Source organism: Ornithorhynchus anatinus, chromosome 14, assembly GCF_004115215.2.
Source record: "Ornithorhynchus anatinus isolate Pmale09 chromosome 14, mOrnAna1.pri.v4, whole genome shotgun sequence".
Lineage (NCBI taxonomy): Eukaryota > Metazoa > Chordata > Mammalia > Monotremata > Ornithorhynchidae > Ornithorhynchus > Ornithorhynchus anatinus.
Window position 1 is genome coordinate 52,465,543 of NC_041741.1, and position 24,161 is coordinate 52,489,703.

The 24,161-nt window shown below is 54.4% G+C and overlaps 2 protein-coding genes across 8 annotated transcripts in view; both read left to right on the forward strand.

The window, feature by feature from the left end:
- The window catches only part of PACSIN2 (protein kinase C and casein kinase substrate in neurons 2), a 74,080-nt gene extending 56,556 nt beyond the window's left edge, over positions 1-17,524 (forward strand). For 3 of the 6 annotated variants that reach the window (XM_029079094.2, XM_029079095.2, XM_029079093.2), the window contains exons 3-12: positions 2,645-2,801; positions 4,222-4,457; positions 5,508-5,663; positions 9,119-9,294; positions 9,505-9,625; positions 10,799-10,804; positions 11,189-11,310; positions 14,241-14,357; positions 14,993-15,189; positions 15,870-17,524. In XM_029079094.2, coding sequence (XP_028934927.1) covers positions 2,645-2,801; positions 4,222-4,457; positions 5,508-5,663; positions 9,119-9,294; positions 9,505-9,625; positions 10,799-10,804; positions 11,189-11,310; positions 14,241-14,357; positions 14,993-15,189; positions 15,870-15,982 — 1,401 coding nt within the window. In that variant the 3' untranslated portion in view covers positions 15,983-17,524. The remainder of the gene's footprint in view (positions 1-2,644; positions 2,802-4,221; positions 4,458-5,507; positions 5,664-9,118; positions 9,295-9,504; positions 9,626-10,798; positions 10,805-11,188; positions 11,311-14,240; positions 14,358-14,992; positions 15,190-15,869) is intronic. The other 3 variants (XM_029079096.2, XM_029079097.2, XM_029079098.2) reach the window with 3 other exon arrangements.
- A 4,494-nt stretch (positions 17,525-22,018) lies between these two features.
- ARFGAP3 (ADP ribosylation factor GTPase activating protein 3) overlaps positions 22,019-24,161 on the forward strand; it is a 31,564-nt gene continuing 29,421 nt past the window's right edge. Inside the window, exon 1 of one of the 2 annotated variants that reach the window (XM_029078774.2) lies at positions 22,019-22,137. In XM_029078774.2, the coding sequence (XP_028934607.1) occupies positions 22,069-22,137 (69 nt within the window). In that variant the 5' untranslated portion in view covers positions 22,019-22,068. The remainder of the gene's footprint in view (positions 22,138-24,161) is intronic. The other variant, XM_029078773.2, reaches the window with a different exon arrangement.

Here is a 24,161-nt window from a genome sequence, read left to right on the forward strand (position 1 = left end):
GCATTTATTCAGTGCTTAGTATGTGCAGAGCACTGTTCTAAAGCATTCATTCATTCATTCAGTTGTATTTGAGTGCTTACTCTGTGCAGAGCACTGTACTAAGCACTTGGGAAGTACAATTCAGCAACAGAGACAATCCCTACCTACAACGGGCTCACAGTTTAGAAAGCACTTGGGAGAATACAATAAAACAGAGTTGGTAGTTATGTTCACTGCTCATAATGAGTTTGCGGTCTCCAGTCTGGGGAGCTGGTTGTCAATGTCACCGTCCAACCTCTTGGTTCACAAGAGATGTTGGAAAAGGAGCCGGCGAAGGGGACCGGACTTCCTCAATCGGTCTGGGCCTCCCAGTCAACTGGACTACGTAGAGGCCTCTAGGCTGTAAGCGCTTTGTAGGCACAATATGTGTCTTCCAACTCTGCTGCAGCGTGGCATATGGATAGAGTACCAGCCTGGGATTCAGAAGGAACTGAGTTCTAATTCTGGTGCCGCTATTTGTCTGCTGTGTGACCTTGGGCAAGTCACATCACTTCCTCTGGGCCTCAGTTACCTCCTGAAAAAAGGGGGTTAAGATGATTGTGAGCCCCACGTGGGACAGGACCGGTGTCCAACCCAATTTGCTTGTATCTACCCCAGCGCTTAGTACATTGCCAGGCATTCATTCAATCGTATTTATTGAGCGCTAACTTTGTGCAGAGCACTGTACTAAGCGCTTGGGAAAGTACAATTCAGCAACAAATGGAGACAGTCCCGACCCAACAACAGGTGCACAGTCTAGAAGGCACAGAGTAAGCGCTTAACAAATGCTACAGTTATTATTATTTTTATTACTACTCTCCCAAGCACTTACTACAGTCCTCTGCACACAGTAAGTGCTCAATAAATAACACTGATTGATTGGAGCACTTGGGACCTATGGCCAGAGGAGGGTGGTGGGGTGATGATGGTCCCAGCCCACCTGGGTTTGTGCGCAGGGGCTGAATCATCTCCCGGTAATATCACGTCTGAGCACACAGTCAGCGTCCCTTGTGGTCAAAAGTCCCATTTCCTCTTTCAGGGCTTTCCCCTGAGATGGGTCAGGATGGGGGATGGTAGGTGACAAACAGCTGGTTCTGACTTTTGGATGCCCAATAAAATTTGGTTTAACCCCCAGATGCAATCAAATCTAAGGAGATAAAGAGAGAAATCGTCTTTGAGTCGGGCCTTGGGCCTGGGCCTCAGCTTCTGAACACCGAGTCCACAGGGCCGAGCGAGGAGCTCCGCGGGTGTCTCTGGCCCTTGTGTAAATTTCAACATGAAGCAGAGCCCTATTTTTAGCACGAGAGTCTGGGATGGTTCTTAAAGTGGTTGTGAAAACGCTTACTGATCCTTCCTTAACTAAGTCTGATGTTTGAAGCTGAAACTTCAAGTTCAGCTTTTCTGTTTCAGCCAGCCTCCTCTTGGTTTTCCTTTGTGGAGATGCATTAGCAGCGATTTGAGTTTTCATTTCTAATAATAATAATAGTACTTGATAAGCACTTATGTGCCCAACACTGTTCTAAGCACTGGGGTAGATAGATACAAATTAAGCAGGTTGGGCACAGTCCCTGTCCCACTTGGGGCTCACGCTCTTAATCCCCATTTTTCAGATAAGGTAACTGAGTTCCAGAGTGAAGAGAAGTGAAATGACTTGCCCAAGGTCACACACCAGACATGTGGTGGATTCAGATTAGAACCCAGGTCCTTCTGGCTCCCAGGCCCGTACCCTAACCATTAAGCAACACTGCTTCTCAACAAGCTACTCGGGGAGGACTCAGGGAGAACTGTTGGTTTCCTGGTTCTCCCAAGTGTGATATTGCAGGCCCACGTGGCCTTGGAATTTCTTAAAGTGGGACATGTTTACATACATCGATTTATGAGATTACACCTCAGCTGTTCCCACGCCATCCAGCATTGAAACACAGATAATTCTGTCTTCTGTGAAGTGGATTTACAAGGCCAGAAAGAGAATGACTGTCCCATTAGGTTTCTGTCCTCAGAGACCACCGGTCCCAGAATGAGCCCAACGGGAAAAATTCCCTAGGAAACTTACACCCCCGGCCCCCCAATCAGTCCGCCCCCGGTCAGCCTGGCTGGGAACAATGGCTAGGAGTTCTCCTGAGCTTCCCAACCGATAATATTCACTGGGTGCCCAATGGGTGCAGATCGTGTTCTAGGCGCTTGGGAGAATACCAAAGAGCTGGTTGACATTGATCCCTGCCCTCAACGAGTTTACGGTCTACTATGTGCAGAGAACTGTACTGAGCTCTTGGGAGAGTAACATAGAGTTAGTAGACATGATCCCTGCCCTTATGAGTTTTCAGTCTACTGTGTGCAGAGCACTGTACTGAGCACACGATCCCTGCTGTTAAGGGGTTTTCAGCCTCCTGTATGCAGAGCACTGTACTAGGCGCTTGGGAGAGTACCATAGAGCGAGTAGACACAATCCTTGCCCTCAAGAAGCTTGCAGTCTAGTGAGACTTGCCATGCTATATAAAAGTTAGCAGCAGGCCATGCTGTGTTAGAGCAAGCAGCGGCCCCTTCTCCCACAGCAGACAGCTGAGCGTTGGACTTTCTGCGTTCACGTGCCAGCCGGTGTCCCTCACCCAGCATGTCTGTTTTGCAGGTTGGGAACTACAAGCGGACGGTCAAGAGAATCGATGATGGCCACCGGCTGTGCAACGACCTCATGAACTGCCTTCATGAGCGGGCGAGGATCGAGAAGGCCTACGCCCAGCAGCTCACCGAATGGGCCAAGCGCTGGAGGCAGCTGGTGGAGAAAGGTTGGCCCCACGGGCACGTGCCTGAGAGAGTGGCCCCTTCAGAGGGAGGAGACTTGTACTGTTGACCGGGAGGGCAGGGGTGGAGGTGGGTGGCCGGGGAAGCAGACCCGGGGGCATGTAGCTTAGCCAGGCTCCAGTTTCCTTCTGTGACACCCCCCTCAACCCCGCAGAACTGCCCCCCACCTTTTCCCCTCCCCACAGTAGCCCATTAAGGTTCTGGATGTAAGATGGTTAATGAAGTAAGGATTGTTTCTGGCCGAGCACACCGCTCTTCCTTTCACCCGCCTCAGATTGTTAGAGATTGGTGGTGGCGGCAGGTGTGGGGTTCAGGCAGGGCTGCAGGGTGGCTGCACTATAAATACTTCAGGGGCTCCGATGGGTTGGGGCCGGGGCCTGGACTGAGACCAGGATGGGGCTGGGCTGACATCGGAGATATACTGGGCTCAAAATGGAGAGCATGGGCCTAGAAGTAAAAAAAAAAAAAAAAAAAGCCTGGGTTCTTATTCCAGTTCTGCTACTTGTCTGCTCTGTGACCTTGGGTAAGTCACTTAACTTTTCAGTGTTTTAGTTACCTCATCTGTAAAATGGGAATTGAGTGTGAGTCCTATATGGGACATGGACTGCTTCTAGCCTGATCAACTTGTGTCTAACCCAGCGCTTAGTATAGTGCCTGGCATGTAGTTAGTGCTTAACAAATACCATTACAAAATCTTCCTAGCTCAATTACTTTCTTTTTAAAAGCATAGAAGGATGATTCTGTGCCTTCTGAAAATTAAAGGTGGGACATAAAGGTTATTTTGGTAGAGACTTTAGGTCTCTCTTCTCCCTTTGTGGATTATCTGGACTATACCCACACTTAACTCAAAATGCCTCCCCATGGCCCTGCTCTCCCTCTTTCCGCCCCCCACCAGCCAAGGCCGTTTCCCACAAATCCTTTGGAAACTGGGGGAAACAAGTCTTGCTCCATTGGCACCTGGCCCCCAGGAAATCTCCTTCCTAACTTTCAGACATTTGGGAAACACAGCTGGAGCCATTGATGGTATGAAGACCACCCACCCCCCCAAACTTCTGGAAACAGACTGTCTCTCAATCCCTCTTCCACCCATAATTGATCCGGGTACAAGGCCAGGAGCACAGGTTCTGCCTTTCCTTCCTTTTAGTCCAGAAAGCAGGATCCTCAGGGGTCCCAACCATCGGCCTTTTGGCCTCGGGCAGACACAGAGTCCGGGATCAAGGCAGCTGGTCTGGGGCCTAAGGGGATTACGTAACCACGGGCAGTGGGGCGGTGGTGACCACCTTCGAATGTGGCAAAGTCCACCTAGCCTGGTCGGCGCAACTGAACTGTAGGCTGAACATCTCTCCCCTCTCCTCTCCACTCCTCTCTCCTCTGCCCTATCCTGCTCCGCCTGTGTGTGCCCAGGGCCTCAGTACGGGTCAGTGGAGAAAGCATGGAATGCTGTGATGGTAGAGGCTGAAAAAGTCAGTGAGCTCCATCTCGACGTGAAGGGATCCTTGATGAATGAGGATTTTGAGAAGATCAAGAACTGGCAGAAGGAGGTGTTCCACAAGCAGATGATGGGAGGCTTCAAGGAAACCAAAGAGGCTGAGGATGGGTTCAGAAAGGCCCAAAAGCCCTGGGCCAAGAAGCTGAAGGAGGTGCTCACCCACTCCTGGTTCCACACTGTCCTCAGCTCCTCCCTCTCTTTCAGCCCCCACGCCTGTCGGGTTTTTCTCTGTAACATCTCCAAAATCTTTCCCCTCCCTCTTCCCTTCCGTCACCCACGTCCAGGTGCTGGTTATCTCCTTTCTCAACTACTGCCCCAGCCCTCTTGCTGACCCCACCCCTCATCCCCCGGCCTCCTGCGTTGCCCTCTCCAGCCCATACTTCACTCTGCTGGCCAATCCATTTTTCCAGAATGGCTCTACACAGGTCTCCCCATTCCTCAAAATCTGTCCACAGATACCCATTCCTTTCCAGTCAAGCAGAAACTGCTGACCTTTGGCTTCAAAACATTCCATCAGCTAGCACTCGCTCTCTCTTTCTCTCTCTCTCCTCCCCCTTCGCCCCCCACCTATTCTCGCTCCCCTCCCACCACAACCTAGCTTACATACTTCACTCCTCTGAAATCCAGCCTGCTCACTGTGCCTAATTCTCATCTCTTATACTCTCAACCACTTGCTCACACCTTCCCCCTGGGGTCCGTTTGGGTTGTTTCAGCACAACAGGGAGAGAGCAGCCCTGAGCTGACTGAAACCCCCTTCCCCTTTACATCTCATCTCCTTCAGGAAGTCTTCCCCGATTAATTGCTCATCTCCGCACCCTTTCCCCTCTCCCACCTGTTACTGCCTCTTCAGCCCTTCTCCTCTACCTAAGTACTAAGTACCTCCCTGACGTCTGTGGCCACCTTTCATTCTTCCATACAGACCCATACAAGGTAGTGTCTTGCCTCCCTCTTCTGCTCTCCTGCTCTAACTCCGAAGCTGCTTCTCCTCTCTTTCTTCTTCCCAGCTGGCATTTTCCAGCTCATCAGATGGTAATATTCTTTCCCGTGGGCTGGCCAGCAGTAACTAATAGAAAGAAAACCCCTGTCTCTTGACACCTCTTGCCGTCTGTTTGCCTCCCACTGTCATAGGTCAAGGCCTGGAAGCGCGGTGAGAAGTTTCCAGCAGCTGGAAATGTGATGATGTTTAAAATTCTGCCCTTAGGTGGAGGCTGCGAAGAAAGCCTACCATGCTGCTTGCAAAGAGGAGAAGTTGGCGATATCAAGGGAAACGAATAGCAAGGCAGACCCTTCCCTCAATCCCGAGCAACTGAAAAAGCTACAGGACAAAGTGGAAAAGTGCAAACAGGATGTTTTGAAGGTAGATGTGTGTGCGTTGGCGGAGTCCGAGCTGGCCCTGTGCGCCACGCCGTCTGAATGGCGTTTCCCTGAGGCGGGACGGGTGTGCAGCCCATCAGGGCAGGACAGAGAGCAGACTTCCTGACTGGCCAGGATAGGTTTTACAAAGCTGGAACCAGAAGCCTCTCTGGTCTTGTGTGGTTCATGCTAAGGAAACTCGGAAGGAGCTGGTGCGGAGATCATTTCTCAGAACGACTCCCAGTGTCCCATCTGCTGGGTTCGATGATGTTTGGCCCCCCCCCCCCCCACACAGAGTGGAGAAGTCGATTTTTGTGAGAACAAGTGGCATCTGTGAAACCACGCATCTCTCTCTGGTCAAGGCCCGAAGAGACCCGTCAGGGCTGCCGTGCTCTGTAGGTTCCAGTGTCTTTATTGGATGGCGGCTTTTGGGCCGTTGGTATCTGTGTGCTGGACTGCTGCCCATTTAGAAAATGAGAAGCACTGACTGCTTAGATCTCTTGCTTCACACCCTACTGGATGGGGCCTTGCCAGGAGAGGACTCCTGCCCGGTAGCCTTGCCGGTCTCCAAGAATTACCCAGGTTGACTACTAATAGGACTCCCTATGGTGGCCGGCTGTCCTTTAGCTCCCAGGACAGTACCCTGCCCCCCGAGTCCCACTGTTAGGGCGCACGAATATGTGTGTGCCGGAGGAGATGAGAGTTCGGGGTCTGGAAAAGCTACAGGCAGCAGGGGAAGAGTAATGCTCACCTTGGTGGCTTCTGGAGCCTTCTTTAGGCTACGGACACCCAACGTGGAAGTTAATAAGAGTGATTAGTGTGGTATTTCTCAAGCCATATGTGCCCAGCACTGAACTAAGCACTAGAGCAAATTTGAGATAAGCAGGTTGGACCTGAGCCTGGGTGTCACTCATGGAGCTCGTGATGTAAGTAGGAAGGAGAAGAGGTAATCTCCATTTGACAGATGAGGAAACTGAAACACAGCCAAGTGAATCTCCCAAGCCCAAACAGCAGGCAACTGGTAGAATCGAGATAAGAATCCAGGTCTTCTGACTCCCAGGCCCAGGGTCTATCCACTTGGAAAAGCTGAGATTGTTTTTGCTATTCTGGTTTTTTGGGTGGGGGTGGGGGTTGGGTTTCTTTTGGGGGGTGGGGGGCGTTCGTTTTGTTTTTTGCAGAGGGCAGGGGAGGAAACTGCTGAAACTACATGGTTTAATAATAATGATGGCATTTGTTAAGCGCTTACTATGTGTGAAGCACTATTCTAAGCACTAGGGAGGATACAAGGTGATCAGGTTGTCCCACGTGGGGCTAAGGGTCTTAACGCCCATTTTACAGATGAGGGAACTGAGGCACAGAGAAGTCAAGTGACTTGCCCAAAGTCACACAGCTGACAAGCGGCAAAGCTGGGATTTGAACCCATGACCTCTGACTTCCCAGCCCGTGCCCTTTCCACTGAGCCACGCTGCTTCTTTTAAAAAAAAATAAGACTCTTTAAACATATTAAAGTGATTAAGAAAAGTCATCCCTAGAACCAGGGCTGGAACCCGTCTCCCCTCCCTCAGCTGGCAAAGGTGAGCGACCAGACCACCAGAGTGGTCCTAAAGAGAATTCTGGAAATTCTCTGGGCAGACAGCAGTAGATCGCCCCCTCCTGGTGGGAGCAGGCCGTGGCAGGGGAGCGGCCATTGTATGTCTCTCCCCCACACTGCAGTTTCATTGTAAACATGAGGCTCCTCCTTAATAATAATAATGTCGGTATTTGTTAAGCGCCTACTATGTGCCGAGCACTGTTCTAAGCGCTGGGGTAGACACAGGGGAGTCAGGTTGTCCCACGTGGGGCTCACAGTCTTAATCCCTATTTTACAGATGAGGGAAATGAGGCACAGAGAAGTGAAGTGACTTGCCCACAGTCACCAAGCTGACAAGTGGCCGAGCCGGGATTAGAACCCATGACCTCTGACTCCAAAGCCCGTGCTCTTTCCACTGAGCCATGCTGCTTCCCTTCACCATGCTCCTTCTTCACCATGAGCTCAGTGGAAACACTCATCTTCCACTTTTTTTCCAGGGGATTCTCCGGGCCGTGGGATATCGTGGAGAGCGTAGGGCCAGCCAGAGGGTCTAAAGTCGGAACCCCTACCACCTCCCTCACCTCTGCCGATTTCAGCTTTCCCCTCTCTCAAGTCGATAACCAGAGGCCAAACCAGAATGCCCTGAGTGAAGCACTGAGTTCCACTGTTTCCTCCTGACTTCAGAAATGTTGGCGTTGACCCATTGGCCGGCGGAGACGAGGAAACGGTTTTCTTACAGCTATAACCCAGTCTCTCAGCCCTTCTTCTTTCTGCCCCCTCCCCGCAACAGCCACCCGTGCCAAGTAGTACTCTGTCCCTTTGGGTCATCTCCAACTTCTGACCCCACCCCTGAGCGTCCTTAGTAGCTGGCTCACATTCAGGTCTCCTCAACTTGTCCCTCTCCCCCCAACGCAGAGTGCAAAGAGTCAAGTGAAGATTGGGCCAGCCAGCCTGCTCCACTAAGGACCTAATTCATTCATTCATTAGATCATAGTTATTGAGTGTTTACTGGATGCAGAGCACTGTATTAAGCGCTTGGAAAGTACAATAAAGCGATAAAGAGAGACAGTCCCTGCCCACAGCGGGCTTACATGTTCTTCCCACCCCACACCTGGCCATGCAGGGAGACCACCTCTGGCTTTGAGATCAGCCAGTGCCACAGAGGCCACCGGGATGGCCCCGAGCTTCAACTCTGCCTTCAGGAACCCTTTGGGAATGGCATAGTGCAGAAAAGTCCTCTTCTCACCCAGAGAAGTGGGGCTCCTCCCAAGAGCAGGAGTCCCCTTCCCAAAGGACCAGTGCTGTGAAAATCCCTGAGACCCCTCAGCCCTGGGGCCCTAGGAAGGCCTGTTTATTTGTTTTGATGTCTGTCTCCCACCTTCTAGACTGTAAGCCCGATGTGGGCCGGGATTGCCTCTCTTTATTGCTGAATTGTACTTTCTAAGCACTTAATACAGTGCTCTGCACACAGTAAAAACTCAATAAATACGATTGAATTAATGAATGAATGAAGGTCATTTTTGTTAATCAGGGAGGTGCAGTCAGAGGAGAGGCCAGGATTGATTGATTGATCAACCTGATCATCTAGAGACAGGTAGATTAAGACCAAAATGAAGAATAATGTAGAGCAGGGCAACTAGCCCTTGAGTCCTCTCTATCACCTGAGTCTTTTTCTCTCCCTCCCCTCCCCGCTGCCATTTTGGTGCTCCTTTTTTGTCATTACATGTGTTTGGATAGACCCATTTTCTCCCCAAGTGCTGGCACTGCAGACATTCAGTAAATACCCACGATGATGAGGAGGTTGGTTGAAAGTTAGCCTAGGGTGCCAGCAGAAGACAACCCCCCTCCCTGGGAGGTAATTTTGACCGTATGGTTTGGTTTCCTTTCAGACCAAAGAAAAGTATGAGAAATCCCTGAAAGAGCTCGACCAAGGCACCCCCCAGTACATGGAAAACATGGAGCAGATGTTTGAACAGTGCCAGCAGTTTGAGGAGAAGCGCTTACGTTTTTTCCGGGAAGTGTTGCTGGAAGTTCAGAAACATCTAGACCTGTCCAATGCTGTCAGGTAAATCCCTACCAGCCCCTCCTGGTCCCCTCAATCTCCTCCCATCCCGTCCTCATTTTTAACTCAGTGGCCAGTTTTTCTGGCCCACCCAAGGCTATACACCAAATGATAAGATTTTGATCATCTGGCCCTCAAATGTTTTGGAGTCTTCTGTCTCCTTTTGATGAAATGCCCTTGGAGAGAAAAGCTTTCTATGTCTATTTCTCAAAGCTACAAAACCATCTATCGTGACATGGAACAGAGCATCAAAGCAGCTGATGCGGTGGAAGATCTGCGGTGGTTCCGAGCTAATCACGGCCCAGGAATGTCGATGAACTGGCCTCAGTTTGAGGTGAGGGCCTGCTCTTTCCCCAGGCATCCTCCATCCTTGGGGGAGACCTGGCTTTGCCAAGAAGTTAGCTATCAAGTGAATTGATGACAGTGTGGACTCGGCACTCACTGTGTGCCGAGCCCTGGGTGGTCGCCGGTATCGATCAGGTTGTCCCACGTCAACCATGGCCCCTGCCTGCCCAGGGGTCGGTCTGCATTGTCTTGGCCCCACAGAGAGCGAGCGAGCAGCCCTGAGCCGACTGAGCTCCCGGGCTGCATAGACATCAGGGCCCCAGGCTGGATATTCCCTGGGTGGATGCTCTGGCCCCCGCTGGCTGTTCTGACCTCAGACTTTGCATTCCCCAATAATAACCATTAGTCCTCAGCCTAAGTTTCTTCTGTGTCCCAAGTTTTCCCCTGGACTGGCCTTTGTTATCCATCCGGAGGAACTCTCTTCCCCATCAAATCCTGAGTCAGCCAGAATTCCCTTTTGGAGTCATTGGGAACCCTGCTCTCTGTTCCAGAGAAGTGCCCCCGCCCAAATGAGATATTGATCAACCCAGTTGGGGTGTGGTCTCTAATGCCGGGGGCAGGACCAAGGGGTCGAGGTTGCTGATCCTGGGGACAGGACTGAGAGAGTTGCGGTCACGGGCACCAAGGACAGGACACAGGGCATAATGGTCACTGATGTAAAGGACGGGACTTGGAGTCGTATTTACAAACCCTAAGGACGGGACTCTGGCTTGCGGTCACTGATCCAGTGGATAGGACCAAGGGGGTTGTTTTCATTGACCCAGGGGATAGGTCTTAGGGCGGTGGGGGGGTATCATGGTCACTGACCCTGGGGACAGGTCTGAAGGGGTCACAATCAATGGCTCCAGGGACAGGTCTGAGGGGGTCACAGTCAGTGGTCCTGGGGACAAGACCGAGGGGGTCGTGGTCATTGACTCAGGGACCATGGTCACAGACCCCCAAAGATAGGACTCAGGGGCTGCATCCACTGACCCTGGGAACAGGACTGAGGGGTGGCAATCACTGACACTCATGGACAAGACGCAGGAGGGTTGCATTTACTAACCTTGAAGAAGTAACTAACTCGAGATTACGGTCACTCCTGGGACTAGACTGAGGACATTTCAGTTTCATGTTGGAGTATTACTAATTGAATGATTTTTCTTACTTTCCATGCCACAAGGATGAAGTAAGTGTGTGTTTTATGATTAGCATGCTGACCCTGCCCAAAACCCATGCGGATTCTGGGCCATATGGATTCAGACTCAGACCTCATCCATTGCACAGTCTGTGACTGGAATTCTAATTCCACATTCACGACCCCAGGCACCTCAGAGAATCCCTGTCGGATCAAGGATCCTCAAGCCTGTTACCGGGGTGGGGGCGGTCAGTGAAGCTGAGGTGGGTTTTCCTTTGGAAACCTCCATTCCACGAGCAGTCTGCCCCCCAGGCCCACCAGACTGTGGGTGGGCTGGCACATCAAGCAGCAGGTGCTCTGAGATCTTTCAGTGGGAAAATCATTTTGCTGAAAACTGACCTTCCGCTCTCTGTCCTCCCCTCTACTGCCGGGCAGGAGTGGTCAGCTGATCTGAACCGCACCCTGAGCCGGCGAGAGAAGAAGAAGGCCGCGGACGGTGTGACCCTGACGGGCATCAGCCAGACTGGAGACCAGGTGCCGCCCAACAAGCATGGCAGGTCAGCACGCAGCTGGGTCCTCGTGGCTGTGGCCTGGGATCTTGCCACGGGGAGCCAGGATGCGTCTTCTTTTTAAGGGAATGCTGCCATCCCCACTGCAAAACACACACACACACACACACACACACACCCCTCCCCCCCCCCCGGGTTTCCTGGGAAAGCAGGTGGGACATGGGGTTGCCTTCAGGCACGCCTCTTCTGGGGAACAGGTAGCCAGTTTAGTTTGGGGAGGCTTTTTCAGGGAGAGTCCCTGAAGGACAGACAAGGAGCCCCTTTTGGGGACCAGCATGGCTCCGACTTGGGTGTCACCCCAGGGGGGCCATGAGGAAACACTGCCTGGTTCCTCCTGGTCCCTCTGCTCCTCACCCGGCCCCCTAATGCCACCGTGAAAGATGGGAGGGGGGCTGCCAGGTTGAGTTCAGGGAGGGGGCAGTTCTAGGTGTGTTGGAAGCTGGGACAGGCTGGCATCACTGCCATTTAATGAGCAGAACCCTACAGTGGTTCTCAGCCCAAGGTGGGCAGGGTCTGTATGCAGCTTGATCACCTGCTCTAGGCGTCGGACCCTGGACATTTTGGGAGGCAGGTGGCCATCTAGACTAAACCGCCTTGTGTTCTCAGGTTCTGATGCACATCCAGTCACCTGTCTGGACCTTCCAGGTCCACCTGGGCCCAGGGCTGTTTGTCCAACTTGGGGTTTGAACATCTGGAGAAACAGTGGGTATGGGACCTTTGCTTCTAAAATCAATAATCTGTGAGTTAAGAGTACCTAGGTCCATTAGCCAGGGCAAGGCCCAGAGCAGGGGGCCTGCTGGGTTGTTTTTGGGTGGTGCCACGTGGCCAGTTCTGGGCCGGGCGACAAATGGCAGGACCCTGGGGTTTAAGACCGTAACCCATGAAGTTCCAAATCAGTCCCAGTCTCAGGCCTCACCAGACCCCAAGCAGGGCCTCTGCACCTTGGGGGCCAACTCGGAGTCCCTATTAGCTGATCGGTGGCCGGACCAGATCGAAGCACAGGGAAAGAAGCGGGCCAGCTGAGGGCGTAGCCAGAGGAGAGCAAGGATGAGGAGGGAGAGAGCTGATTGAGGGCTTTAAAGCCATGGTCAGAAGTTGTCGCGGAGATGGATGGGCAACTGCCGGAGGTTTTGTGGGAGTGGGGAGACGTGTGCAGGATGTTTTTTTTAGAATGATGATCTGGACACTAGAGTGAAGTATGGGCTGCAGAAGGGAGAGGCTGGAGGCAGGGAGGTCAGCGAGGAGGCAGTTGCGGTAGTGAATATGAAGTGGGACAAGTGCTCAGACAGGATGGTGACCATTTGGATGGAGAGGAAAGCAGGGATCCAGGAATGTGGTGGAGGAAGAACCGGCAAGAGTGGATTGCAGACTGGACCTGGGGTTAAAAGAGCCAGAGAAGTCAAGAAGAGTACTTTGGGTGGTGGGTGGAACGGTCCTGTCCTGCTGCAGAACAACGGGCATCTGTCGGTGAGTGGCGGTGGTGTTTGGGGGTGGCCAGAGAGTGGCCCATCCGTGGGGCGCCACGTGTGAAGTGTGGCATGTGATGTGGGGAAGGCGGGGTTGAGAGGAAGGGGCTGATAATATTCAGGAGCACCCAGATTCAAGTCTGGGCCGAAGTCTTCTCTTCAGAGGCCTGGCAAGACCAGATGCTTCTCTCAGAGCAGATCGGAGGCTGCCCTTTGGCCATTGGAGAGGGTGTGGTTTCTCTCAGGTCATCCTCACCCTCACCCCTGAGGGCAGGACTGTGCTACAGCATCCCCTTCTATGCCCCTACTCCCACAGGGGTCTGGTAGGCCCATGGCATCCCCCTCCGCTCTCTGTCTTCCTCTCCAGGCCCTGATGAGACCCACTAGGAGCTGCTCCAAGGGGAGATGGGGACCCACTGGTTGGTGACGCCCAGAAAGAACCACCTACCTGGGGAGCCCAATGGAGGCGAGGCAGGGCATGGCCTCTGGCCTGGGTGTGGGGTGCTCTGCCCTGGATCCCCACCACAGGGCACACGGTGTCCCGTTGGAGCGGAACCGAACCCAGGACCATGAGCCTGGGTCTGATGCTAACAGTGTCCCAGTGAGGGAGAACTGAACACGAGTTTGGGTCTGGCACAGATAGTGACTCAGAGGTGGGGGCTGAACCCCACAACAACATGTCTGGGTCCAGAGCTCACAGAAGTCCCAGGGAAGGGAACAGAATGCCAGAACCACAAGTCTGCATTTGGCACTCAGAGTCCTTGGGGAGTGGGGTGAACTGAGTCCCAGAACAGCATGTCTGGGTCTGGTGTTCCCAATTCCCCCAGAGGGCATAGGGAGAGCTGAACCCCAGAACAATGTATCTGGGTCCCGTTCCCCCAGTGTCCTAGAACAGCCTGAGCCGGGCACTCTCTGCCCTAGGGGACATGTGGGGAGCCAAACCCTAGAATACCAACATTATTATTATTAGAAGGGCCTGTGTGGATCTGGGAGGAGAGCTCTCAGCTCAGAGCGGGAATGACCACCCCGTGACCATGTGGTCGGCTCGCCGAGACTGCAAGCCCATGGGGACAGGAGAAGGGGGAAGGGCTGGAAACCCGGGCCTGTGGGCAGGAGCCTGAGGGCCAGCCATCACTGGCCACCACCATGAAGCAAGGGGGCAGGGGAGCGGCACCGAAAGATGTTCCTGTCTCCTCCTGTCCAGCGAGGCCCAGGCAGGGATTGGCCGGCTCCACTGCTGCCCATTCCCCTGTGGTGGCGGATGCCCAGAGTGGCCTGAGCTGGCCGGACTGGGCCCTCAGCAGAAAGCTCGGTTGGACAGAGTTGGGGCTCTGGGCTGGGGGGGAGAGGGTAAGCTGCGACCCTTCCAGGATCGGGTGCAGGTCCGTCAGTCTACGTTGGGGGGCTTGGGGAGACAGCGTCGCCTTAATGCTCTCTCTCTCCCCCAACTAGCCATCTTAGCGTCCCAGGTAATCCAGCCCAGTCAGGCCCACCGAGTTACAACCCCTTTGAAGACGAGGACGACACGGGAAGTACTGTCAGTGAGAAGGAGGACAATAAACCCAAAAAGTTGGTGAACTGTCAATTCTCTGTTTCCATACCTGCCCTTCCTCTCTCCAGACCGCTCTCTGGGGGCGGTCCCGCAGCCTGCGAGCACTGCATGCGGTCCAGGCACTGGCGAGCCATGCTGCAAAACTAACCGACACTATCTCAGCCACCAGGGCTGCCTCCCCGGCCCCCTAGGGCCTGGCGTGGCCCCAGGGCACTGGGCGAGGACTAACCCCGGCCAGCCGACCTACCGGCTGGCGAGCACTTTGTCTCGGGTCTTCTCTCTAAGCCGCACTCATTTCCGAAGGCTCGTCCAGAACGCCAGGTGGCCGGGCCGCCTTCTCTGACGGTCCGGCCTGCGCCTTTCCCCGGGAGCTTGGCTTCCGTCCCATCTTCCGCTGGGACCGCTCACGTCAGGCTTTCTCCAACAGCTGCTCTGCTCCTAGCAGGTTTGGCGGGCCGGGGCTGGGGGTGTGGCCCGGGTGCCCTCCCGCGCCCTGGCGCTTTTGCCTTTCCGGCCTGTCCGCCCGCCTACCCGGGGTCGGCCGAGCTGGGTGGCGCCTCTGCCCGGCACTAACGCTGGCCGCTCTCGGGGCCGTGACCTGGGTGGATCTGGGCCCCGGGCCCGGAACGTGACCATCTGCCCTTTCTTCCAGCGTTAGCAGCTACGAGAAGACCCAGAGCTACCCCACCGAGTGGTCAGACGATGAGACCAACAACCCCTTCTCCTCCACGGACGCCAACGGGGACTCCAACCCGTTCGACGAGGACTCCGCTCCGGCGACGGAGCTGCGGGTCCGGGCTCTCTACGATTATGAAGGCCAAGAGCACGATGAGCTGAGCTTCAAGGCCGGTAGGTGGGGATCTGGCCCCTTTTGGACCCGGGGTGTTAGCACGTTGGCAAGCCAGCTGTGCCCACCCCTTCCTTCTCCCAGCCATGGCAGTGGCGGGGAGCTCACTGGAAACCCCCTTCCCTCCCAAGGTCGCTCCGCAGGTCACACCGTGGCGGCCCCACTCACTGTTCCTCCTTTCTAGTTTTGTGTCATTCAGTGATTTACAAGAAATCACAATCGTGCTATAGTGCTGATACTTCACCTGGCCAGAGTGTCCTCCATCTGAGTGCTTGGGGGATTTTCAAGCATCTCATTGGGATAGCGGCCAGCCCCTGAATTCCCCCTCTCCCCCCCACGCCCCCCTCCCCCAACCATCTCATCCGGCCAGGTCTGGTGGCTGGGGGCGATAAGGGCTACAGACTGGCCCGGGGCCTCACGAAGCTCTTAGCCTGTCCGTTGAGCCCCAGGGCGGCCCCGTCCCTTCTGTGGGAGAGCCCGCTGGTACTGGGAGCTGTGGGACAAGACCAGGCCTATGGTCTTTGTGGATCCCAAAGACCCGGAAGACAGGCCATACAGCAGTGCTGCCAGGGATCTAGCTGTGACCGGAATGGAGCCGAGCGGCCTTAGGGGGTAGGGAGGGTCCGGAGCTGTGGTCGACGTTGGCCCTGCTGGGTCTGAAACTGCCCCCCTTTCTCTCCAGGGGACGAGCTGACCAAAATAGAGGATGAGGACGAGCAAGGGTGGTGCAAAGGACGCTTGGACGGCGGACAAGTCGGCCTCTACCCGGCGAACTACGTCGAAGCGATCCAGTGACCGGGCACGGGCCCCGGGGGGCGGGGGTGCCAGCTTGTTGCCGCCGGAGCAGTCGGGCTCCTTCCTGGGAGGAGGAGGAGGAGAAGGAGGAGTGTTCCTGCTCTCGCAGGGGGCGAGCGGTGGGTTCTGATTGGGCTGGCAGCTGGGCCAGTGGGACATAGCACAGCACCTGGACATCCCACCCCCCGCCCCCACTCCCGCGTGGCTTTGAATCGTCGGTTTGTGTTGAGTCTCTGCTTCCCTTCCTCAGCCCCCTGCATCCCTCCCGGCGGCCCTCACTGGGGTCCTTTCAGCCGACTGACAACGTGGATCTCTAGAGAGTCGTGCAAGCATCTGGGCTGTGTCAGGGGTGTCTGTGCGTGCTTTTATTTAAAGGCTGTGGACGGTTACACTTTTTTATGCTTGTTCTTCCTTTCCCCGGCACTTAAATTATGACCCCGATTCCCATCCACAGTCGCCGACGAATGAGAATCCTCCCGGCCCCGGCTGTGCTGGGAGTGGCCAGGGTGCCTGTTGCCGATGGTTGTAGCAGGAAACCTGGCGGAGATTAGCTTGGAGTTTGGCGGATGCCGTTTAGTTATTTGGGGCATTTAAATGTGAGCTTCCAGAATAATCTTGAGTAGCACTCAGAAAAGTCAGGCAGTTTCCAACCATTTCCTCCCTATTCTTGCTTCAAACTTTGCCCCTCTGCAAGCTTATTCACAACTTTATCTGTGATTTGGAAGGTAAATGGGGAGTGAATTCTAACTCTCCAAGCGACTGTAAAATAGACTAAGATGCTTTTTATTAGACATTTTGTTATGTTTCTGTGAATGCGTGCGCACGCTCGCGTGTGTGCATAATTTGATATTCGGAAGCCTAAAGAGCATGTCTACTGTCATTTAAGTTAAAAGCCTTTGACCGTGGGTTCAATTTAAAGACTGCTTCAAGTCTGTTGGATTAAGGCACATTTGGTCTCCGCGAGATCTGCTGTTGCAGAATGGAGAATCGTCTCTAACAGTGCAATGAGGTGAGGGCTTTTACCCTCTGGCAGCTGTGGATCCAATTCTAGATTAGCGTCCGTCCCTCTGTGGATGTCCCAGCCCCGTGCTGCAAACGCTTCTCCATCTAGCTGGCAGTTGCTAATTACAGTCGTATTTAAATATCGTGAAAAGTCGACGTTTACGATCAGCTTAAAAACTGAGTCTTATCCGTAGCTCAAGAGTCTGTCGTATGAAAAAAAAGCATTGAAATCATGACCAGGTGAGTAGCTTTATTTCATCAGGACGCTACACTGATCAGGGTGGGAGAAGAACCTATATTTGGTGTCGGGAAAATATCGCAGCTCGGCCGTTGGCTGAGGGAGCTCTCAGGATATGTATTTCCCTCCGTTTCCAGGGAGCCTGGCATACTGCTGGGGGAGTGGAAGTTGGCAACGGACTGTCCGGGAAACTTCAGATTTACCAAAAATTGTCCCAACTTTTCTGTGTGGGTGCCTCTCCGTGGATTGTATAGTATTTTAGAAAACTAATAAACAGTTGATCTTGCTGGCGTGAGCATGCACGAGAATGAGAGAGTGAGCGAGCCAACCCTCCATCGTCCGGCGCCTCTGGGCACGGTTCAGGGTAAGGGGTCTGGGCCTCACAAGTCCCCAAGGGATGGGGTAGGGATCGGGGGAGGGAAAGGTTCAGGTTGGGGGTAGGCAGTCAGGCAGAGGCAGGACACACACGCGCACGTATTGTTCAGCGCGCTATCTCGTGGGCTGGATCGGGTTCCGGGAGGGCTTGGGTACAGCTGGGGCTCAAGGCCAGTTGTGTGCCGCTACCGAGAGGCCACATCCCCCTCGATGCCTCCTGCTGCTCAAGATCACCATGGGATTTACTGATGTCCTGGCTCTGTCTTGGGCACCTCCCAGGAACAGACTTCAGTACCGAGTGCCTGCTGTAGATAGCACCCTGTCCTGGGCATTTGAGAATAGTCATGAAGCTGGAATTTGCCTCATGGTTTTATTTTCCACATGGACGAGTTTACAACCAGTCAGCGGTGCCCTGTTATCCCAGTCCAGTGGTCAGTGCACTTTGGCCTGGCCAGGGTGTGGGAGTGAGAACTCAGACCCCTCCCGCTCCCCCGCTGGCCATACCGAGGATGACCCAGTTTGCAGCTAAGACCCATTGAGTCCTTGCCCCCCGATCCCCGCGGCCCCGGGTGGGGACTTTTCCTGATTGCTGGGCCGCCCTTGCAGGAAGGATGTGTCCATCCAGGTGGGGAGCATCTGTGCCCGCCCTCCTCCCTCTGCTCCATCTCAGAGTCTGGGAATCATCCCACTTGGCATGGGGCTCTCCCTAGTAGATGGGCACTGAAGATCATATCAGTTGCCAACAGGCACGACCAGCGACTCTTTGGTCCTTGGGGACGGTGCCCCAAAGCAAGCTACTTTTCCTTTCTGGGCCTCAGTTTCCTCTACTGCAAAAGAGGGCTCTGATAGAGTGTGAACCCTCTGGGGGCCAGGAGCCCTGACTACCCAAGGTGCTTTGCCCATGGTCATCCAGCAGACGGTTGGCAGATGCTGCGCCGCACAGCTCCCAGTGCCTTAGTTTTGTTCTGGCCTCACCCTCTGAGGCTTTTGCAGGGTTCAGGGGCTTTTCTGAATGCTCGTGTCCAGTTTCAGGGTCTTCAAGGTGGGCCTGTTCTAACTCGCCAACGGTCAACTTTCTCCTCCTCGGAGGGCCCTGCCTTTTCCACTCACGTGCATCCCCACCATCGAGTGGGCCAACGTCACTGAATCTCACAATGATAAATGAGTCAGCAGCATCCTGGTTACTCCAACTCCTGCTGGATCCTGCTTCTCCTTTTGGGTCCTTGGACCCCCTACCTGGGCTCTAACCTCCCTCTCTGAGCTTCCCCAGGGGTTCACAGGGCTAGAGGCTCTGTCCTTGGTTTCTGGGGGTTACATCACAAGCCCATTCCCCCTCTTTGTGGGCCAAGTACCCTCTACTTCTCACACAATGAATGGTATTGGACACTTACTGTATGCAATGCACTGTACTAAATACTTAGCCTCATACAGACCATTCAGTGTGCAGAGTGCAAAAACATGACTCAGAAGAAGCTTGGAGACTCAGTTCTGATATCGCCTCTGCACCTTAATTAGTGGCCTGGTCGACCTTGGGCCAGTCACTGGATCATTCACACTGTCTCCCTCGTATCCCCGTCCTGTCCCCCCACCCAAGCTCCCTGGGTCAGAGGGCCAGCCTCAGCAGTAGATTTGGGCCTGGGGGGGGGGGGGGCGTGTGGAGGGAGGGAGGAAGGGTGTGGTTCCTGTCCAAGAGTTTACTGAGCATCTGTGGTGGGCAGAACACTGTATTGAGAACTTTGAACTGTACAGTAATAATAATTATGGTATTTGATAAGCGCTTCCTATGTGCCAAGCACTTCTCTAAGCACTAGGGTAAATACAAGGTAATCAGGTGGTCCCACGTGGGGCTCACAGTCTCAATCTCCATTTTACAGATGAGGTAACTAAGGCATAGGGAAGTTAAGTGACTTTCCCAAAGTCACAGCAGACAAGTGGCAGAGCTGGGATTAGAACCCACAACCTCTTGATTCCCAAACCTGTGCTCTTGCCACCAGGCCTTGCTGCTTCTCTGAAAGAGACTGCAGACATGAACCCTACCCTTATGGAACTTATATGCAGCAGGGAAGCAATGTGGCCTAGTGGATAGAGAATGGGCCCGGAAGTCAGAAGGACCTGGGTTCTAATCTCTGCTCTGCCATTTGTCTGCTCTATGACCTTGGGCAAGTCACTTTGCTTTTCTGTGCTTCAGTTCTCTCATCTGTAAAGTGGGGATTAACACCATGAGCCCTTTGTGGGTCAGGGACTACACCCAACAACAATATGTTGTATCTACCCCAGCGCTTAGAATAGTGCCTGGCACATGGTAAATGCTTAGCACATACAATTATTATAGATACAAGGTAGTCATTTGTCCCAGTTGGAGCTCAGTCTTTCTCCACATTTTACAGATGAGGTAACTGAGGCACAGGGAAGTTAAGTGGCTTGCCCAAGGCCATGTAGCAGACAAGTGGCGGAGGTGGGATTAGATTGTGTGCAGAGCATTGTACTAAATGCTTGGGAGAGTACAGTAGAGTTGGCAGACACAATCTCTGCAAGGAGAAACAGAAAGTGGGGAAGATGATTTTCAGAGATTTTAGTCCTCCAGATTGTAAGCTCTTGGAAGTGTGCTGATGGAACTCACCAGCCTTCGCACGTCATCCAAAGTCTTAGTGTACAGCAGTATGCAGAGGGTAGAGCCCTGGAGGCCAACACCCCAGAAGATATGCAGATGATTTGTAAACCATTTCCAGGGGTCAGCCTGCAGCCCGGAAGCCACACCCCAAAATCTTTATCGGTAGCAGAGCTTAACTCTACCTTCCTCTTGACTCTAAACTCGTGGTGGGCAGGGAAGGGCTCTACCACCTCTGTTATATCGTATGCGCCCAAGCGCTTAGTACAAGGCTGTGCCCCTGTAGAGTGCTCAATTAGGTACCACTGATTGGTTACAACGTTTTGCTACCAGCGTGGCTCAGTGAAAAAAGCACGGGCCGGGGAGCCAGAGGTGATGGGTTCAAATCCCAGCTCTGCCTCTGGTCAACTGGATGACCGGGCAAGTCACTTCACTTCTCGGGGCCTCAGTGACCTCATCTGTAAAATGGGGATGAAGACTGTGAGCCTCACGTGGGACAACCTGATTACCCTGTAAATCTACCCCAGCGCTTGGAACAGTGCTCTGCACATAGTAAGCGCTTAACAAATACCAACGTTATTATTAATCTCGATGCTTCAGTGATCTCATCTGTAAAATGGGGATGAAGACTGTGAGCCCCACATGGGACAACCTGATCATCTTGTATCCTCCCGGAGTTTAGAACAGCACTTTGCACGTAGTAAGCGCTTAACCAGTGCCATCATTATGATGATTATTATTACCCCAACAGCACCCCGACCAGCCGCGTGGCGATGGGCAAAGCAGCAGGAAACGGAGGGCGGGGGCGGAGGGTTTGACGGCCGCCCTGGCATCGCGCTCCATTCATTCATTCAATAATATTTATTGAGCGCTTCCTCTGTGCAGAGCACTGAACTAAGCGCTTGGAATGGACAATTCGGCAACAGATAGAGACCATCCCTGCCCAACGACGGGCTCACAGTCTAATCGGGGGAGACGGACGGACAAAAGCAAGACAACAAAATCACAATAGAATCAAGGGGACGGACACCTCATTAGCAAAATAAATAGGGTAATAAAATAGATACAAATAAGTACAAGTGCTGAGGGGAGGGGGAGGAGCAGAGGGAAAGGGGGTTTAGGTGAGGGGAAGGGGGAGGAGCGGAGGGAAAAGGGGAGGGCTGAGTCTGGGAAGGCCTGTTGGAGGAGGTGAGCTCTCAGTAGGGCTTTGAAGAGGGGAAGAGAGTGAGTTTGTCGGAGGTGAGGAGGGAGGGCGTTCCAAGACAGCGGGAGGATGTGAGCCAGGGGTCGACGGTGGGATAGGTGTGAACGGGGGAGAGTGAGGAGCTGAGCAGCAGAAGAGACGGCCGAGAGGGGTCCCGCCTGCCCGTCCTCCTCCTCCTCCTCCTCCTCCCTCCTTTCCCTCCTCTTTCTTCCTTTCCTTTCCTTTCCTTTCCTTTCCTTTCCTTTCCTTTCCTTTCCTTTCCTTTCCTTTCCTTTCCTTTCCTTTCCTTTCCTTTCCTTTCCTTTCCTTTCTTCTTCTTCTCGTCCTTCGTGCGCAGACGGGGCCTCTCCTCCCCGCGCCCCGCCCACGCGGGGGCGTGGCCCAACGGCCCCCCTCGGGCCCCCACCTCCTCGCGGCGGGCCGGACGGGGGCGCGCGCGCCGCGGGTCACGCGGGCGGTCACGCGGGGCGGCCCCGTCGATGTGGCGGCCGGCGGGGCCGCGCGCGGGGAGGCGGGCGCATGCGCGGGCCGGCGCGAGGCGACTCCTCCTGGGCCCCGCCTCCTCCCTCCCTCCTCCTCCTCCTCCTCCTCCTCCTCCTTCTCCTTCTCCCCCTCCTCCTCCCGCTCCGCCCGCCCGCCGCCGCCGCTCCCCGGGGACGATGGGCGACCCCACCAAGCAGGACATCCTGGCCATCTTCAGGCGCCTCCGCTCCGTGCCCACCAACAAGGTAGCGGGCTTCTCCTCCCCTCTCCCCTGCCCACCCCCGCCTCGGTCGCCGCCCCCTGGCCAGGCCCGGCCCGTCCCGGCCGCCCAGGACCGGCCCGGGCCGCTGACACGTCGCACAGTCGGGGCGGACATCTCGGCCGGGCCTTCTCCTCCGCACCCCCGTTTCCCCTTCCCCTCAACCCCCCGGGCTTTCCGAATCCCTCCCCTCCGCGGATCCGGAGGCGGACCCTCTCCCCCAATCCCGGTCCCCGGGCCCGTCCTGCCGCTTGGCTCATTGTTTCTGCCCGGTGAAACTTTGTTTTTCTTCCCCGAGTTTCTCTCGTGCCTTGCCGGTTAACCCCGGCTCCGAGGGGGGGTGTGGGTGAGAGGGTTGGGGTGACGCCCCGGCCGGTCCCCATTCCGGGGAGCCCCGTTTGGGTGTAACATCTGGGAAGGGGCAAAGTGGCCGAGGGCCGGACCCGCAGCGCCCCAGCTTCGCCCACCAGCTGCTGCACTGGTCGTGATGGTCAGGGAATGTCTCTTCTAGTATACTCTCCCAAGCACTTAGTACAGTGCTCCGCACACAGTAATAATAATAATAATAATGTTGGTATTTGTTAAGCGCTTACTAAGTGCCGAGCACTGTTCTGAGCGCTGGGGTAGATACAGGGTCATCAGGTTGTCCCCCATGAGGCTCACAGTTAATCCCCATTTTACAGATGAGGTAACTGAGGCTCAGAGATGTTAAGTGACTTGCCCACAGTCACACAGCTCACAAGTGGCAGAGCGGGGATTCGAACTCATGACCTCTGACTCCCAAGCCCGTGCTCTTTCCACTGAGCCTCGCTACGTTCGACGGACTGACTGACATCGGGGTCCGGGACGATGGCACCGGCGGGTTGGGAGGTACCTTAGCAAGGCTTTCTCCCCTGGAACAGAGTCCCCAGCCCCCGCCGCAGCACAGCTTTTTTTTTCTTTTTAAGATATTAAGCACTTACTGAGTGCCAGGCACCGAAATAAATGCCGGGGTGGATAGAAGATAATCGGGATGGGCGTAATCCCCGTCCCACATAGGGTTCACAGTCTTAATCCCCATTTTACAGAGGAGATAACTGAAGCGGACTGAAGCATAACTGAAGCAGAGGAGAAATTAAGCGACTTGCCCAAAGTCCCACAAGTGGCAGAGCAGAGATTAGAGCCCAGGTCCTTCTGACAACCAGGCCCGAGCTCTTTCCACGAGGCCACCCTGCTTCGGGCCCGCCTCCCATTGGAAAAGTCCACTGTAATCGAGTCGGGTAGATGGAATCCCTGCCCACGGGGAACTTTTAGCCCACAGGGAAAGATGAAAACTAAAATTACAGACGGGATAACTGGGGTAGAGACAAGTTAATCAGGTCAGACACAGTCCCCGTCCCATTGGGGATAACAATCTAAGGAGGAGGGAGAGAGGGTATTGAATCCCCATTTTATAGATAAGAAAATGGGCCCAGAGAAGTTGCTGGCTTAAGGTCACACGGCAACTTGTATGAACACATAAATGCTAGGGGCGGCCATCAGGTTGACCTAACCGAGGCATTGGGAGTTAATCAGGGAAAGGCTTGTTGGAGGAGGCTGGACTTTAGAAGGGTTTGAAGATGGGGAGGGCAGAGGTCTGTGTGATGTGGGCTGGGGAAACACAACGGCCACAGCTGTGAGCGAAGAGGCAAAGGGAAGAGGCGACCTCATTAGCCCCACCCTCTCATCCTCAGCAATCTCGGGTTTCCTCCCGCCTCCGAGACATCTCCGCCTGGACGTTCTGCTGGCGCTTCAAGTGCAACCTGTCCAAATGTGAACTCTGTCAAAGTCCTCCGGCGGAAATCGATATCGGATGTAGAAAGACTGTTCCACCGGCACTGTGAATCAGGGTCCAGTGGGTGTTGCCCTGGTGACAGCAGCTGTGCCAGGAGGCTCGGCATTTGTCCCGTGCTCCCCTTGCCCCCCACACCAGAGCCAGGCCTGTGGCAGCTGAGGAATTGCCCTAGGCTGCAGTGTGGTCACAGCTGGTCC